Source organism: Lithobates pipiens, unplaced genomic scaffold (assembly GCF_037356315.1).
Source record: "Lithobates pipiens isolate NorthernLeopardFrog02 unplaced genomic scaffold, aLitPip1_a1.2 Scaffold_23, whole genome shotgun sequence".
Taxonomy (NCBI): Eukaryota; Metazoa; Chordata; class Amphibia; order Anura; family Ranidae; genus Lithobates; species Lithobates pipiens.
In genome coordinates this window covers 71412042-71428328 of record NW_027507785.1, presented here as the reverse complement: position 1 = coordinate 71428328, position 16287 = coordinate 71412042, and the positions used below count along the sequence as shown (strand labels likewise).

General features: G+C 36.9%; 1 protein-coding gene across 19 annotated transcripts in view; it reads right to left on the bottom strand.

The window, feature by feature from the left end:
* Positions 1-16287, bottom strand: part of FOXP1 (forkhead box P1) — a 1079246-nt gene that overhangs the window by 19941 nt on the left and 1043018 nt on the right. For all 19 annotated transcript variants that reach the window (XM_077451838.1, XM_077451836.1, XM_077451844.1 and 16 more), the window contains 4 exons: positions 11318-11519; positions 9945-10021; positions 5689-5790; positions 2556-2677 (listed from right to left, as the gene is read on the bottom strand). In XM_077451838.1, coding sequence (XP_077307964.1) covers positions 2556-2677; positions 5689-5790; positions 9945-10021; positions 11318-11519 — 503 coding nt within the window. The remainder of the gene's footprint in view (positions 1-2555; positions 2678-5688; positions 5791-9944; positions 10022-11317; positions 11520-16287) is intronic.

Here is a 16287-nt window from a genome sequence, read left to right as displayed (position 1 = left end):
TTGAGTCATGTCAAAAATAATTCATGGCGAATTTACCATGTACATGAAGAATCCATAGAATAACAAAACATGAACACATTACTAATACTTTACATGTCTGATTTGAGTTGAATAAGGTCAAAAGTTGCTTATTCTACCACTGAATTTGGGATAGTCTTGATAATAAAGAAGCTGTTGTGCTATGGTAAGGGCCCACCAAGTGTGGGGTTATGCACATTAACTGGTAAGTAACAGGCAAGTTCGGAAACTAGTGGGGCATCAAATGTATTTTTCTGTATATTCATAGCTGTAAAAATGGGCAAATCTTTTGTTTTCGAACTGTATTAAAGAATAAATCTCCTCTGGATTAATTTATGGTTGTCAAAGCCTTACAGACATCTTATGGAATCTTCACCCCTGGCCAAACTGAATGTGTACTGGCCACCCAATTTGTTCATAAACCTTTTGTAACCTTAAGAAGAGAACCCAAGCCATAAATTCTGGTTTACCTAGATTAGGGCTAGCCTCAGAGTCAGTATTTTTTTAAAGTGACTCTAAAAGCAAAAGGTCACTTGTGGCTTAAACCCTACCTGCTAAATTTAAACAGGAACGTGCTTTTATTTCTTGTGGCCCATGAGTTGAAACACTGCTGCTTCACTGCTCCCTGACCACTTCTTGGTGTGATGAATACCTTACTCCTCCCGTTGCATGCTGTTTTTACTCCTGCCAGCTCGTACGTCACTAGAGCATATAAGAGCAAGTGGGAGAAACAACTGTGTGCAACAGAAAACCAGGTAATTGACCCATCCACTGAGGTAATTGACCCATCCACTGGTCATATACTTGCAGTTACCCGGGGAGTAGTGAAACAGCAGTGTTTCAGGACATGGTTGCCAGAAAGGCAATGCTTTTGGCTACAAGTGACTCTTTGCTGACAAGGCAGCTTTAATATTTGTCAAGGAGAAGGCATTTTAGTATGCATGTCAAATGATGTGCAAATACAACATATTTTTAATGTACTGAAGCCAGTAATTGTGACATAACTCAAATATACTGTCCAGAGCAAAACAAATTTGACATTTTTTCATACAGACCACCACTGCATATGGTGGAGGCACAACCATTTTGTAGGCTTAATTAATATCAAGCATATCAGAATTCCCTAGCAACCAACAACACCCTTGAGTCACAAAAGGACTCAATGCAGTTAGTGACAACTGCAGAAACACATTTTACACAGGCTTCAGTTCGTATAAGAGCAGTGTGAACAACAAGCTTTTATGAAGATTTGTTGAGGCTTTTAAGCTGCTCTTCAGGTACAGTTTGAAAATATATAGCACGGGTCCTAATGTGAGTGCTGATTGTCATTGTCTTTAAACAAGCTGCTAGCAGGCTTCAGCACCACTTGAAGTTTGTTGAAAGCCTGCTTTAGTCTGCTTGCAGCCTATTTGAAGTGACAAGGAGCCCATAATGATCTGTGTATAACATTACCAAACGAGGGCTGAAGGGTGATATAAAGACTTAGAGAAAGCTGCTCAAAGCCTGCATAAAGCTTTGCAAAAGCTTGCTGTTCCCACTGCTCAAGATGAAGCCTGAGTGAAACAGGCCCAACATGGATTCTTTTGAACACCAGGTCAATCAGAATGTCTACCTCCACCATAAGCAGGACAAGAACATGTAGCCAATAACATATGTTAAAAAAAACACACACACACATTTTTGGAGGAATAGCACAAACTTCAGTAGAGGTTAGAGGAGTTGCTGCATGAAATGTTGGCAAATGAAACATGCAAGAAAAGTAGCTTTGAAAGAGGATAGGTGGCAAAACATAAAAAAGCAAATCAAGCAAGTTAAAGCTCTTACTGTGTAATAAGTTCGTCAAAGTGTTCATCAGGGCAGTATTTTCGAGGACGGCCTCTCTGAATATGACGGCCACGTTTAAACTCTTCATCATCAACAGTCCAAACTGACCCATAATCATCCTCTACTCTGACAAAGCACTTATGGAGAGAGAGATTGGTGCGAATGGCACCCTGGGACCAAAGCGGCAGCAACAAGGATGATGTGATTTGGGGGGAAAAAAGAGGAAATGGGAGAACGGAAAGCAAAAAAGGGATGGGGAAGAGGCATACAAAAGGTTGAAAGCAATAAAAAGTGGGGGAAGCAGCACAGACAATGAAGGGAAAGGAAAAAGAACATAACAATGCATAAGCAAATGGTTGGTGAGGGTTAACAGGCATAGGCACTTTAATAGAATTTGTCAGGTGTGCAAAGTGGCAGCCTTTTTCTGGCCTAAACCAATATTTTGGAAAATGCTGCCAAATTTATGTAGGCTAAATATTGGTTAAACCCTCAGAAAACGGTTGTCATCAACTGACACAAATGACAGGTTCGCTTAAAAAGCACCAGGCAAGTGATGCAGCATACACCAAAGCAAGCAGGACAGGGGTACAGTGGGCATACAAAATGGCAGGGGATGATGTTTTGTACTTTCCTCTTAGCACATCTCTGCTACTCCATCACCACATGTACAATAACACACTACACTAAGAAGTTTTAAAGGATGGTGGACGTACCCACTGATCTTTTGTGGCCTCCTTTTTTGGAATTCTATTTCATCCACTGTCCATACTGCCCCTTTTACGTTTTCTACTCGCACAAAACACTTGTGTAGACTAAGATTATGGCGCACTGCATTCTGCAGCGGGGACAGGAGAGAAAACATTCAAAGGTGAGCGCTAATTATTGGCAGAAATAACCATCTATACATCATATTTACCATTAAAAAAAGAAAAAAGTTAGCAGTTTCATTTTAATGAATCATATATGCTATCAGGCCATGACAGCTGACACCATGTTGCAATGACAAGTCTTCTTTCAATTTTCATCATAACCATCTCTTACATTTCTTGGAATCCTTTTGTATTTTTTGTTGAGTAGCAAAAATGTTGGGGGAAAAAAAAAACGAAAAAAACAAGAGTTGCGTGGTGAAGGGTTGGCAACCATGTCAGGTTTGCATTGCTGTCTGTGCTCACAGATTTACCTCTCTATTCATCCTAGTGACCATTATCACCAGAGCTAAATTTGAGGGAAACTCAAACATTTTGAGCAGTCACTGAACAAGAATAGAAATCCAACACTGGGGACATCTGCTGTTGTGACAAGTGTCTATGAGAGATTTTCTCTCACCATCTGTTGTACGTAAAGGGCAAGAGGCAAAGGGAAATTTCACCAACAGGACACAAACAGAAAAAAAAATGCTGACAGGGGATTTTAACCTTTCCTATTCTATTCAAAACAAACAAAAAGTTTTGGCTATAAATGTACTTAAAATTTCTTTGGAATGACTGACAAACCTAAGTGTCTCAATAGCATTTAGACCTATTTTAAAAGTGGTGGAATAAAGACTAAAGCTGCTCAGACACTTTCAGTTTTTCTTTTTGTTTTCATTCAGCTAACGGACTTAACCAAAAGTGAAAATAAATGAACAGATTCCACCAGCCACACAAACAAGGTGACTGGAGGAACTACCTCCCTCCCCGCCAGTCCATTGTATTCTGACAGCAGGGCCCACTGCTATCAGTATACACTGATCAGTGTCTGCAGATGCTGATCGAGAAACATTTTTCAGCAAGTCCCTTCCACAAAAGTTAATCAAATGATTGACCTCTGGTGAGTAAGGACAGCCAAACACTCATCGAAATTCAGTCATTCAACAATGAATTTTGATCAATGTATGACCCGTTTAAGGGATTACATGTTTAACTGTACTTTTAATTATTTTATATGTTTTATTTTTTACACAATATTCATTTTTTTTCATTCAATCTTCACACATTTTCCAGTTCTTTATATAGCAGCAATTTCTTTACTGGTCATTTCATGTAAAGGAGAATAATAACTGCATGAATACTGAATGTAAACAGACCTTGCATATTTATTTTGGTTTCCACTGGTGGTGATTTGAAAAAATGGAATGGAGAGAATACCAGTTTACTACATGTACCAGATACTCTGATGTCTGTGCTAATGAGCCAGCTGCTGTCTATTTAGGATATTATATTATTTTGTATCATGCTCTTTTTCCACATGTTTTAACTAATTGAATAAATTGTTATATTTTTACACAATGTGGTGTGCTGCTTGCCCTTAAAATCCCAGCTCTTACGGGGGTTAAACCTTTTTCCGCTATTATCAAGGAATTTTGGCAAACAAACACCAGGCTCTATGTTAGTGGACTCTTTTTTTTTGAAAAAATGGAAACAACCAAACAAAAAAAGTAATTTGCAAAGAAAAAGGACCCTTATTGTGTTGTGATCTCCTTCCATCTCTTGGAAGGGAAGGCACAACAAATTCTTCAAAAACAGAAATAATGCCATGCCATGAAAAATTACCCTATGCACAAAACTTTGGAGTACAAACACTTTGTTTTGCTAGTTTTGGGTGGAATAGGGATGGGAAAGAACCTGCGTTTGGGATTTTATTTGCTTTCTGTTTCAAGAGGTTTCAACTGTTCAAATACAATATTCAAACAATTTTTTCTTTGATTTGCCAATGGTTAGTTTTAAGTTTGCTGTTTTGTATGTTAGAGGTCAACACTGTACAACACTCTACTTCTTTGATAAAGCTAGACATTTCCAATTTGGAAACAGTAACATGTTGGAATGGAATATCTGGGAATGGAATGGAATAATGGAATATCTAGGCCCTAAATTGCCATTAGGCTTACAACTTAAGGTTCTCATAGGGCTGACATCTTATTCCCCCTACCCCTATATATATATATATATGGAGCACAGTTAAAGTATATATACATAAGAATTCTCTGTCTAGCTCTCTGAGCAGTGGCCAGTAAAATAGATGGCCCACATGGTCATTTACGAAGGTCTATTGATTTACACAGATCAATTTAGTGACCGGTAAGCTGACAGAATGAGTGCAAGAAAGATAATAAAGATAAAAATAACAGTGCCATTTTGGACCACTCAATATGTATATCATTTAAAACAGAGTGAGCCTTTCAACATATATGGTTCCTTAAAAGGTCATATTTTAATACATTTCAATGGTGAAACCAAACATTTGTATTTATCTTACCTTTACCCTATAATGTTATTTACCCTCTCCATCAACATGTTACATTTTGTGTAGTGAACAAAAGCACAAACAAATGAACAAACCACCAATACCCAGGGACCTTAGAAAAGTCCACTAACACACTACCACTTTTTAGTTAACTGATCAATACACATGAGAAAGTTACTGTGTATAAAAAAACTGCCAGTTTATTTTCTGCCCCATTGGGGAGATTTCCCTTCCCTGTCCTGACCCAGAGACACAACAAAAAGGTAGAAGAAATGCCTCTTAGACGATAGTCACTGGCACAAGTGTCCTCACTGGAAGATTTCATCTCTATTCCTATTCTGGTGATACCTCAAAATGTTTGATTCTCAAAATAAATGTCAGACCTAATGAAAGTGATTGCTAAGTAAGTAAATATTCACGCAAGATAGATAAAAATCTGACAGGGGTTCTACCCTATCCCTATTCTATCATAACCACAAAAAAGGTTTTGATTTAAGATAAGCTTTAAAGATCAGCTATGAAAGGGTTTAGCCTTTATCTTCTCACTATATCAAACATCTGCCTATGGTTTTGGAGATGTTTACCTTATATAACTTATAATACTCAATAAAAAAATAATAATACCTTCCACGTTGCTGCATTGCGCCGGAAGTAGGCAAACATTCGTGTGAACCAGTTGTAGATTTCATTTAGTGTTAGTTGTTTTTCAGGGGATTCAAGAATGGCCTATATGAACAATAGTAGCAGGTTATAATAAGAAGGGCATTCCAGGTTTAACACTTTTTACATACTATATACATCATTTATTAATTTTTAAGCCCAGTGATACCCATCCATGAACTGTTGAATTAAAGTGCAAATATAGGATCCTGCTTTCAAAAAGTCCTGAGATTTGACAACATTTAACACGAATCTCAGTTCATAAAGACATGAGTTTGGTGTGGAGAAACTCTAGTGGCCTGCACAAAGCCCTGACCTCAATCCTACCATACACCTTTGATATGAATTAGACCACAAATTGTGAGCAAGGTTCTTTTGGTCCACACCAGTACTTGACCTCACAAATCCTCCTACTGCTGAACTGGCTTAAATTCCCACTAACACACTTGAAAATCCCATAGAAATTATTACTAAAAGAGTATGAATACCTCAAGGTGGGTGAGAGAAAGGAACTTTTGAAGGGAGTTCTAGATATTGAAGTCACCAAGATGTATAAAGAAGGCAGCAGGTGATGCAGTCAACTAGTCCTTTACTGAAATATTACTTTGGGTGGAATGACTCTTTAAAGCAGAGCGCTGGGAATGATATCTTTTGCACAGTAATATTGGTCCAGAATGGCCTGATGTAAGTATCCATAGCGCCACTGGGGGAAGCTGAAAATCACTACACTAATCCGTTCTGCATACAGTGATAGCCTTGATCTTCTGGTGCTGCTCCAACGGATTCCCCTCTGTACACTGAAGACAGGGGGCCCTCACTTGGCACCACTGCTATTCAGAGAATACCTTGCATTATTTTGCCACAAATACAAAGTGTTTTTTGATAGACAAGATAAAGCTTGTGACATCATCTGCCCCTCCTCTTCACCTCAATTTGCATTACATTGTGTTCTAATTATGAATGGCCTGGCACATGCATATTGTGTGGGGAGGTTACCTTTCTTGAGGCTTTTGGTAGGGCATTTAGGAGGGGTATAATTAAAAGCACTTATCCTTTATAATAGCTGCCATTTTAGCTGCAGTGGGATTTGGAAACATACATTGTTTACTGTTGTCTTCCTCTGCTGAAGCCTGTGTCAGAGGATTTGCTTACTAACCTAAATGGGAAGATCTTTTGACATATACTTTGCACAGGCAAAGAAAAGTGGAAATGTTCAACAGAGCAATTGGGTATTGAAAGATTAATTTATTTATTAAAGGCAAGGAAATGTAACAAACATTGTAGCAAAGCCCTACTTTTTTTTTAATATGCAGTAAAGGCAGGAGTGAATTAAAGTAGAGTATCCCTTTATGTGTCACACTTATCTATGACATGAAAATAAGAAAATGTATTTGAAATTAAAGTTGTGTATAATTTGAGAATAATGCTAGAAAATAAAATTCAAAAGCACAATTACAGATATGATAATGTAATTATTTTTACTAACTGTACCAAATGCGCATCTGCAGACACAGCCAATACAGGAGCCACAAAAAATGCATCATTTGGTGCAAAATAAATAAACCAGACTTCACAACACGATCTGAGATTAATACCTCTATTTAACAGTTCAATGACAACATTCAAAATGGAATTATCTAATTGTTTTGAGTTTTTATTTCTGTTTCCTGGTAGAAATATTAATTTATCAGTCATTCACAAAGCGGGATCAAAGAAAAATGCAAAACATTTCAGCGGCTGATTACAGCTCAGTAATTATTTAGAGCTCAGATTAATTCTAGGGATCAGAGATTACGCTAGTTTGTGATAATTGACTTGCCATCTTTAAACAGCCTCATTTTCACTGTTGTGTGAAATGAATTTTCTAATAATCACATCGTATTGTAATACTTAATCAAAAGCAATTATGTTAGATATTGCTGTTTTCAAAACTCTTTTGCCAAAAAAAAAAAAATATTCTGGACTCATAAAACAATGTCATTTTGCAAACCCTTTTCATCAGTGAGTGCGATTTATTTATTTATTTTTTATATAATGTACCTAAAAAATCACAAAACATAAAATGACAAAAAATGTCATTGTTATTTTATTAAAAAAGTAAAAAAGACATACATTCACAAACTGCCACTGTGAATATTTAGCCAATAAACTCACTAATAACAAGTGACATCATTGTGTTACATGCCACAATGATGCAGCATTTTCCTAAAATATCAATGGACTGTGGCATTTTTTCCAATCTTAAAATAGTTGGTCTGGTCTTGTCTGTATGAAAGATTGGGGTGTTTTAAAATGATCCAAAGAGAATTGCCTTTTAAACTATCTTTATAATTACCAGGAATCCAAGCAAAATCAATACATTTAATAAAATCTGGGATCCCTGGCTAACACACTATTTGTCTGCAGATTTTGACCTTTGATTCTACATATAAATAGTCAGCTTTGGTGGGTCCAAAGACCATCAGGAGTCTGGCTCCCCCTAATACACACTAACCTTTCCCTCACCCTCCCTATACACCCACTTTCCCTTTACCTGCCTCAACCCGCCTTTTGCGTCTCTCTTTCATCTTTATTCCTCCTACCCACCCTCCATTAGTTCAGTCCTGACCCTTCCATTCCCTCCGCTTACCCAGAAAGTTCAAAAAGCTATTTCTGAGACTCCTATATGACTCAAGAGTTTGACTTCACTAACTGGAATTATACTCCATATTTTGCTCTAAGACATAATATTACTTGATAACAACATTGATTTTTGGTACATTAACTACCAATGCTTCTATAACTGGCTCCTACTAGTGTTTGTTTCTTATTGTGCTTCGGAACCCAAACAGTTTATTATTTGTACCTCATTGAAAATACACGTATTGAAATGGAAATGACCAGGGATTCTAAAAACAAACACATCCAATAAATCTCGTGCCCACCACAATTGTGAAATGATATAGAGTTGCGGTATTCAAAGTTCTAAAAAAACGTTGTTAGAATCATATAAAGAAAAAAGCTTTAACATGCCGTGGTCTATTCTGCCATGTGTTAAACCTATATGCCAGGTAATAACTCGTTATAATAAATGTGCTATCCAGAAATACAATTTCAACTCTAGCTCAGTTGGTGATGATGATCAACAGTGATCATGATAGAAAATAAACTAAAATAAAATACAATAAAGTCCACTTAAATGATCTTCTGTCATAGTGAATATTGGATTTCGCCCAAAAAATCACATAGGCAAATGACAGTGAAACATGTAAGTGCTCACTCCACCAACATAACCTCTCACCTTCTTTGGTGGACCTTAAAATTATAAAAGGTCAACAAGGGCAGGTCCTTTTTCCTTTTTTTTCTGTGTTGTTATGCTGAACAATTCCTCCTGCTGGTTAGTTTGGAAGGGAAGAACTTTGAATCTGCCATTATAGCTTGTACTGACTATTTTAAAAGGACCCTGCCCTTGTTGGACAAAGGTGAGAGTTTGTCCACTAGGGGTTAAGGTGGTGGAGTTTGCCTATACCTGTTTCACTGTCATTTCCCTGCATGCTTTTTTTGGAAGAGTACAATATTCATTATCAAAGAAGATCGTTTCAATGGACTTGATTTTATTCTATTTCGGTTTAATTTCTACCATGATCACTCTTAATATCATCATTCTCGCCAATTGCACTTGTTTATGAGTTGAAATTGTATTTCTGGATAGCACATTTATTGTAACTGCTAAATACTCCACATATAAGTTTACCATATGCCAGAACAGAACACGGTGCGGTAGAGCTTTTTTTTTAAAGAATTCTAATGACTACTAATATAAATTTTGAAGAATAACAAATGTTCAAACAAATCCAAAAGTGAAGGGTTTATTGACTATTTTAAACATAATTTTACTTCAAACAATGAACTTGGTTTTCCACTTAGGTAATTTCATGAAAGTTTGAGGTCGTGGACAAATAAAAAAAAAGTGGAAATCCATTTTTAAGGGTAATGAACAACAAAGGGTAGTGTTATTTTTACATTCAGCTACTCCATCACCATATTTCAGTACAGGATGAACAGGGGTTGCAGCTATACCTTTAACCAGGACTCTTCTAAGGAAGAATGCAAGTTGGCAAACTCATGTTCTCTCAGCCTAGCCCCTTTCTGCTGTCCAAAGGTATACACTTTCATTCAGCGTGAAATTCTTATTTAGAGACATTTTAAGATCACCAAGTAAACAAAACATGTACACTTACCTGCCTAATTAAGGATGCGTATGTAAAAGGTGGCCTAACTTCTGCATTTTTGTAAAACTCTTGGTTCTGTGCAATGTCTGCAATCAAAGTGGGAAAAAATGAAAATGTAAAAAAACAGCAAAGAAGAGGTTTAATAATCTTGAAAGTTAGGCAACTCAGGCTAATCCAAGAACATACAATGCGCAACGTACAATCTGTAGACCTTGGTTATCTCTGGTAGACCTAAGTAAATCCCAATTAGCCAGTTTGAGCATGAATACATTCTACTGGAGTCTCCTATTTTGTAGTACCTGCCATTTTGGCTTTATAAACTGGAAGCAAATACGGTACAAATATTGCGCAAATACTCCAGGACCTACACATGTGAGATATATTTCTCACTCTAGGCAAGGATGCCTTGTTATTTGCAATTGGGACAGTAGTACACCAATTTGTGTCTACTCGGCTGTTAATAATGGAACCTTTGGCATATATCTTTTAATTTCTTTAGACTGGTATTTGGCCATTCATATGGATTATTATTATTTTTAAAGTAATTCCATTAGAGGACAATCACCAGCTAACCAACGCTGGAGGTACAATCTTACCTTTAAGGTAGGTTTTTGTAAGTGTCTTATCTTTGACTTTATATTTACATATTATTGCTTAAGATAACCTCTTTTTTATGCAACTCATAATATATATTGGATTTCTCTTCCTGACAGTTGTTTCATCCGGTGTTGTTGTGCTTCTGTGCGACCTCAGGATTGTGGCTCTGTTCCTCTGACCCTTGGCAGTGATTGAGGACTACAACTCAATGAATGACATTTTTATACTGTTCTTACTAGATGACTGTTTACAGAGCTTGTACAGGTTAGCCTGAGTAGGTATTGCTCTGCCTAATGCGTATGCTAATGTGAAGATTTAAATAATAAATATTGCTAAGATGAATCTAATATTTTGTTTCTATTGTGGAATTTATGTTCCCACATGACATACATCCCTAAAGAGGAAAATAAATTCAATTTTGAAACGCATTGGTTGTTGTGTACTGGATTGGTAAATCATAGTTATGGGTACAATGTACTGTAACCTATATGATTATGCAGTATCACATGCATATAGTGTACATCAAAACCGCCACTATAACAATTTTGTAACAATAGTTTTTTTACCTTCGATGTATAAAGAATGTATAGGATTTTATAACAAAAAATATTGTTGTATGTTCTACATTTTCCTCAAAAATTGCCTTCAAAGTCTTATTAAGAGGGTTAAAATTTGTGCAGGCTCTAATTGCCTGGCTACTTGGATTGGACTAGTGTTTCCTGAATACGCTGTCCATCCCTGGCCTATACTTTCTCCGATATGGCAGAGAAAATATGTCTACTCACCAGAAGAGATGGGGACATTGTATTTATCAGAGTACCGCCTCCGCATGGGTCCCACATTGTGGATGCTGGTGGTTGTAATAACAGAAGGTCCCTGGGAGTGAGGAGTGAGTGGTGTGGTTGGGGTGGTGGGAGTATGAGGTAAACTTTGAGGGGATGGTTCTGATGCAGTCTTTGATAGGGTGACACTGGATACCAGGTTCAGCTGTAAACAATCATAATAGAAAAATAACGATTTAATGTTTAATCTCTGCAAATTGTATTCTTCTCTCACAAACGTATTCATCAGTTTAATTCATGTTTACATACAAGCCCCCTTCTATATTTCCAGAAACTTACAAGCCCTTGTAAGTTGGTATTAATAAGGACTTGATAAAAATTCCAAATTTAAACTTTGCTAAAACTTGTAAGGTGTACGTAAACGGGTTTAGCACTTGGTAGACAAATTTTTTGCTTACTTTTATTTGTGAATTCATAGTGTTGCCATCCATACTTTTACAATGTTTTTTTAAATAAATGTTTTACCAAAATGTTCAAATTTTTTAATTCTTTATGCAAATTATACAATTAATAAACAAGAGATATCCACTTACAGATTATGATTTGTCTAGTCTTTAACTACAATACCTGTCAATACCACTCAGATCAAGCAGCTGCAAGGGACACCTGTTACAGGTGGGGTGAAGGGGTCTGAACAACTACTTAGGAAGGGATGGGTTACAATAAGCTATCCATCTTTTCAAGCCATATATACCACTGCTTCTGGATTTTTCTGGGCATCTTCTACCAGTATATTTCAGTTTCTTGATGGAAAGTATATTGCGCATCTCTCTAAACCCCTTCTGAGCTGTGGGGCTGAGGAAACCCATGTCCTGGTGATTAGTTTATGTATAATGAAGTATCCAAGTAAACCCATAAAAGGGTTGCACCCAAGGGACATGGAATTTTTTTCTTTTAAGTATAGATATCACATCATTCAAGTAACTAAACAATGGACATTACCATAAATTTTTTTCCACATTTAGAGCAGTTGGAGTCATTACGCGCTCCAATTTTGAATAATAACTAGGACGTACAGTATGTCCTATATGGGATAAACAACTGAGTTAGTCTGCCCTACTATGATAGGGACATTTTGGGTAAGTTACTAAGAATTTCCTCCCACTGATCCTCAGGAATATTACCTAGGTTTTGTTCCCACCTACAGTTACTGAGGGAAAATAGGTAGATATTTAGTCAGTAAAACTGTATACATGGTGAGAAATCAGACCACGCTTGGTCCAGAGTGTTAAACACTGAGATGAGAAAATCATCATTCAGACTATTACTTTTTTTAATTGTAATATTTGTGATGGTCACGCAGTGAGGTGGGATTCCAGTGTCTGTTTTCTACTATGGCCTCACAAGGAGCCTGATCAGCCACACCCAACCCACAAGTTCTTATCTTGAACTACAAAACAATTTCTCTCTATGTAGTAGAGATATAAGGGGAGGAATTTAGTAGTGTATTAAAAGGCAGTTGGGCAGGGCTGTCACCATTTCCTATAATCTTAGTCCAAAAAATGCTGTCTTTTTTCAGCACACAACAGGAAATCAGGAGTGGAGTGCATTTTATCTATTTAAAGCGGTGTTGCAGAGGTGAATTACATCATTTTTTTTGCCATGACGTACACTATATGGGGTTGATTTAATAAGGACAGTTCGCTCTGAAAAGTGAATGTTCACTATGCAATATAATTTTCCCTTAGGTTAGTGAATGAGGTGAAACTCTGTTTTGCAAGCAAAAATTCTATTTTGTAAAATTTCCTTGCTTGTCACTAGGTATTCTTTGCAAAGTGAATTTTCACCACATACACTATGCTAAGTGAAAATCTCATTACGAAGTGAAAAATTACTTGATTAAATTAAAAGGAACATGGTCTACTGCTTTAGTAAAGCAACCCCTGTAACTCCAGTAAAGTACAGATTTAGACAATACCTTTAACACTCGGGTTCTCACTGAGTTTTTTTCCATTCAACCCAGCGGGCTGAACGAAAAACCATCAGCTCCAGTCAGAGTCTCTGTACTAAAGATCCAACGTTAGTACAGCAATCTCACCCACTGAGCCGTTGTGTCCCCGGCAGAACACTCCGGTCAGCGCTCTCAGCCATCGGCTGATTGGGAGCCAGCTAGCTGTTGGTTTTCCAGCATGCTCATCCGACAGAAGCTTCTGTCAGACCAGCTCCCAATACACAAGGGCCGAATGTTTTTTATTGAACCGGCCGATGTCACCCAGGATTCGGCCTGCGTGTACGGGGCTTAAGTTTTCCTAAGAACTTGCACTAGAATGTACTGAGTTAATCAACAAAAAAATAATGTCTCTGTTTTCACTTTACTTCTATCTATGGCATGGTACTGCACTTTGCTACTCTTCAAACCCAAACGTTCAAATTCTTTTTTCTTTGTAAGCAACCAGAGACATTAAAATGGTAAAGCTAATTAGAACCCACTCATAGATCACTGTGACACCGTGAAATTTAAAACATGATGTTAGATTTGGGCAGACTTTAAACAAACTGCCACTGTGTAAACCATATGCATACAATGCTTCTCACCCCACATGCAATTTAAATATACACTTTCATTTGTTGATTTAATGTAACGTCGGACTGATGTTTAGCTTTAATGTGAACAGTGTAAACATGGCTTTCATAAATGGATAGCGTCTCTAGAACTTAAAACCCTGATATGAATGTGAACTGGCACAAAGCACATTTGTAGGTGTGCTTTACATTAAACAGAACACAAAGTTCATTTTTTTGCTGTTATTTTCTTGAGATTTATCCAGAATATATAAATCAATTGCTACATACGGGACCGTGTTACATTCTGCAATCAGTCAGTCTTATTACAATGTCAAGCTTTTATTTCTTTTAAACAATAAATTAGTTATACGTAGAGTATTTCTGCTTAAAAAAAAATGCATAACTGTATTATTGCCATTAAATATAATTTGCCAGCCTTAACAGAGGAATTGTGCAAGTCGGTGCCAAAAAATATGAAGTCATGTTATGAAAAGGTACAGTATATGGTATTAATCAAGAAAACCTTGGTGTTTCATTAATTGATTCCAAAGAAGGGGACCTTATCAGAGAGTTATTTTAAAATCCATCTTGTAAAGGGCATAGATCTATCAGAGTGAAGGAGATAGGGGTCAGCAATCCTAAATCAAAAGAAAGTATATATATATATATATATATATATATATATATATATATATATATATATATATATATATATATATATACATTTTTTTTTTTTTTTTTTTTAAATGGAGACATGAGCTAATTTTTCAGAAAGTCTTTGAGCAAAACAAACAGTTTTAAAAGGAATTTTTATCCTGACAAACTTTGAACAGCAACTGCATCCTATACCATGACCTTTTAAGTTTATCAATATAACGCGACTCACATTACCAAGCAGTTCCCTGTATCATTCGAGCTGTGATTTAAAGATAATCCCCAGCGAACAGGCAAGTAATGCAGACTTTTAACAGTTTATTATAGAAACGTCTATGTTACTCCTTAATAAATGGGATGCAGATGTTTAGTTTTTTTTAACTGGCTGAACAAAAACGCACGTGCACTTGGTACAAATTTCATCTGGGTCTCGCATATTTCACCTGGTGTTATAGTCTGAAGCTTATATAATTCTGTATTGTTGCCAAGGATGGTCAAATACCATTGATCTGGAAAGAATGGTCACTTGAAACTTTTCTTTTGCTGAGAATGAGGCTGGATGTGGGCTGTCACTGACTTTCAAGGTCAAAATACATCCATTTGAAACCAAAATAAAAGCCAGCTCTACAAGGAACACACAGTCAAGCGAGTATGCATCTTTTTATTGACAAGTGATACAAATGCTCACAGACACTGTTCCCAACCAAGACACATCCAACTATTACATTTGGCCATCATTGTGACAAGTGCTACCATGAAGGCCACATCAGCTGAGATGGAAAAGTGTCAGATAGTCAAATTAGTCTCTGTAAAGCAAGCCATAGATGGTGCAATTTGCACTCGATTTCCCCAACAACACAGTCAATATTGATGCGGGAATCCCTCTTTTGCGGAGCTATTGTGTCATGCTGCGGAGCTATTGTGTCATGCTGCGGAGCTATTGTGTCATGCTGCTTCTACCCAAGTCGATCAATTAGGTACAATCAGCTGCCTGCCCATAGATGGTTTGAATCTCTACCGGCCCCTGCTGAACTGGGCAAGATTCAAACCATGTATGGACTAAGAGCTTAAAGTATATCTAAACCCAAAAACAAAATATTTATATATTGCAGCTTACCAACTATCTTTTTTGTGGCTTCTTTCCCTCTTTATTTTTACCTGGCAATGCTGAGAATAATGTACTCCCTGCCTATTTGTGTCTACACTCACTTCTTCAGGGTATCTATGGGGGGTTACCCTTGTCTATCTTTGTCCATAACATAGAAAACTGACGGGACTAGTAGTTCACAAAATACACATTTTTTTATGCTATATTTTAAGCTTACAGGAAGTGGCAAGTATTTCTGGCAAGATCAACACATATTTTCTGGCATTCCTATATATGTTCTTTATCTGAAAAAAAGGAAACAAAGGCAACCACCACATCTAAGTGCAAGTAAAATGCAATATCTTAAATGTTTTTGTTTTTGGATTTAGATACTTTAATGCGTGGGTCTTCAAACTATGGCCCTCCAGTTGTTCAGGAACTACAATTCCCATCATGCCTAGTCATGTCTATGAATGTCAGTTTTATAATGCTTCATGGGATGTGTAGTTTCGCAACAGCTGGGGGGGCCATAGTTTGAGGATCCCTGCTTTAATGCATAACAAGTAGAAGTAAAGTGTACCTGTCAAAGAACACTTTTGTGGGATAAGATGAATCTTGGTATACTATTTATCTAGAAAGAGAAGGAATCCAATTGGTTCCTAGAATA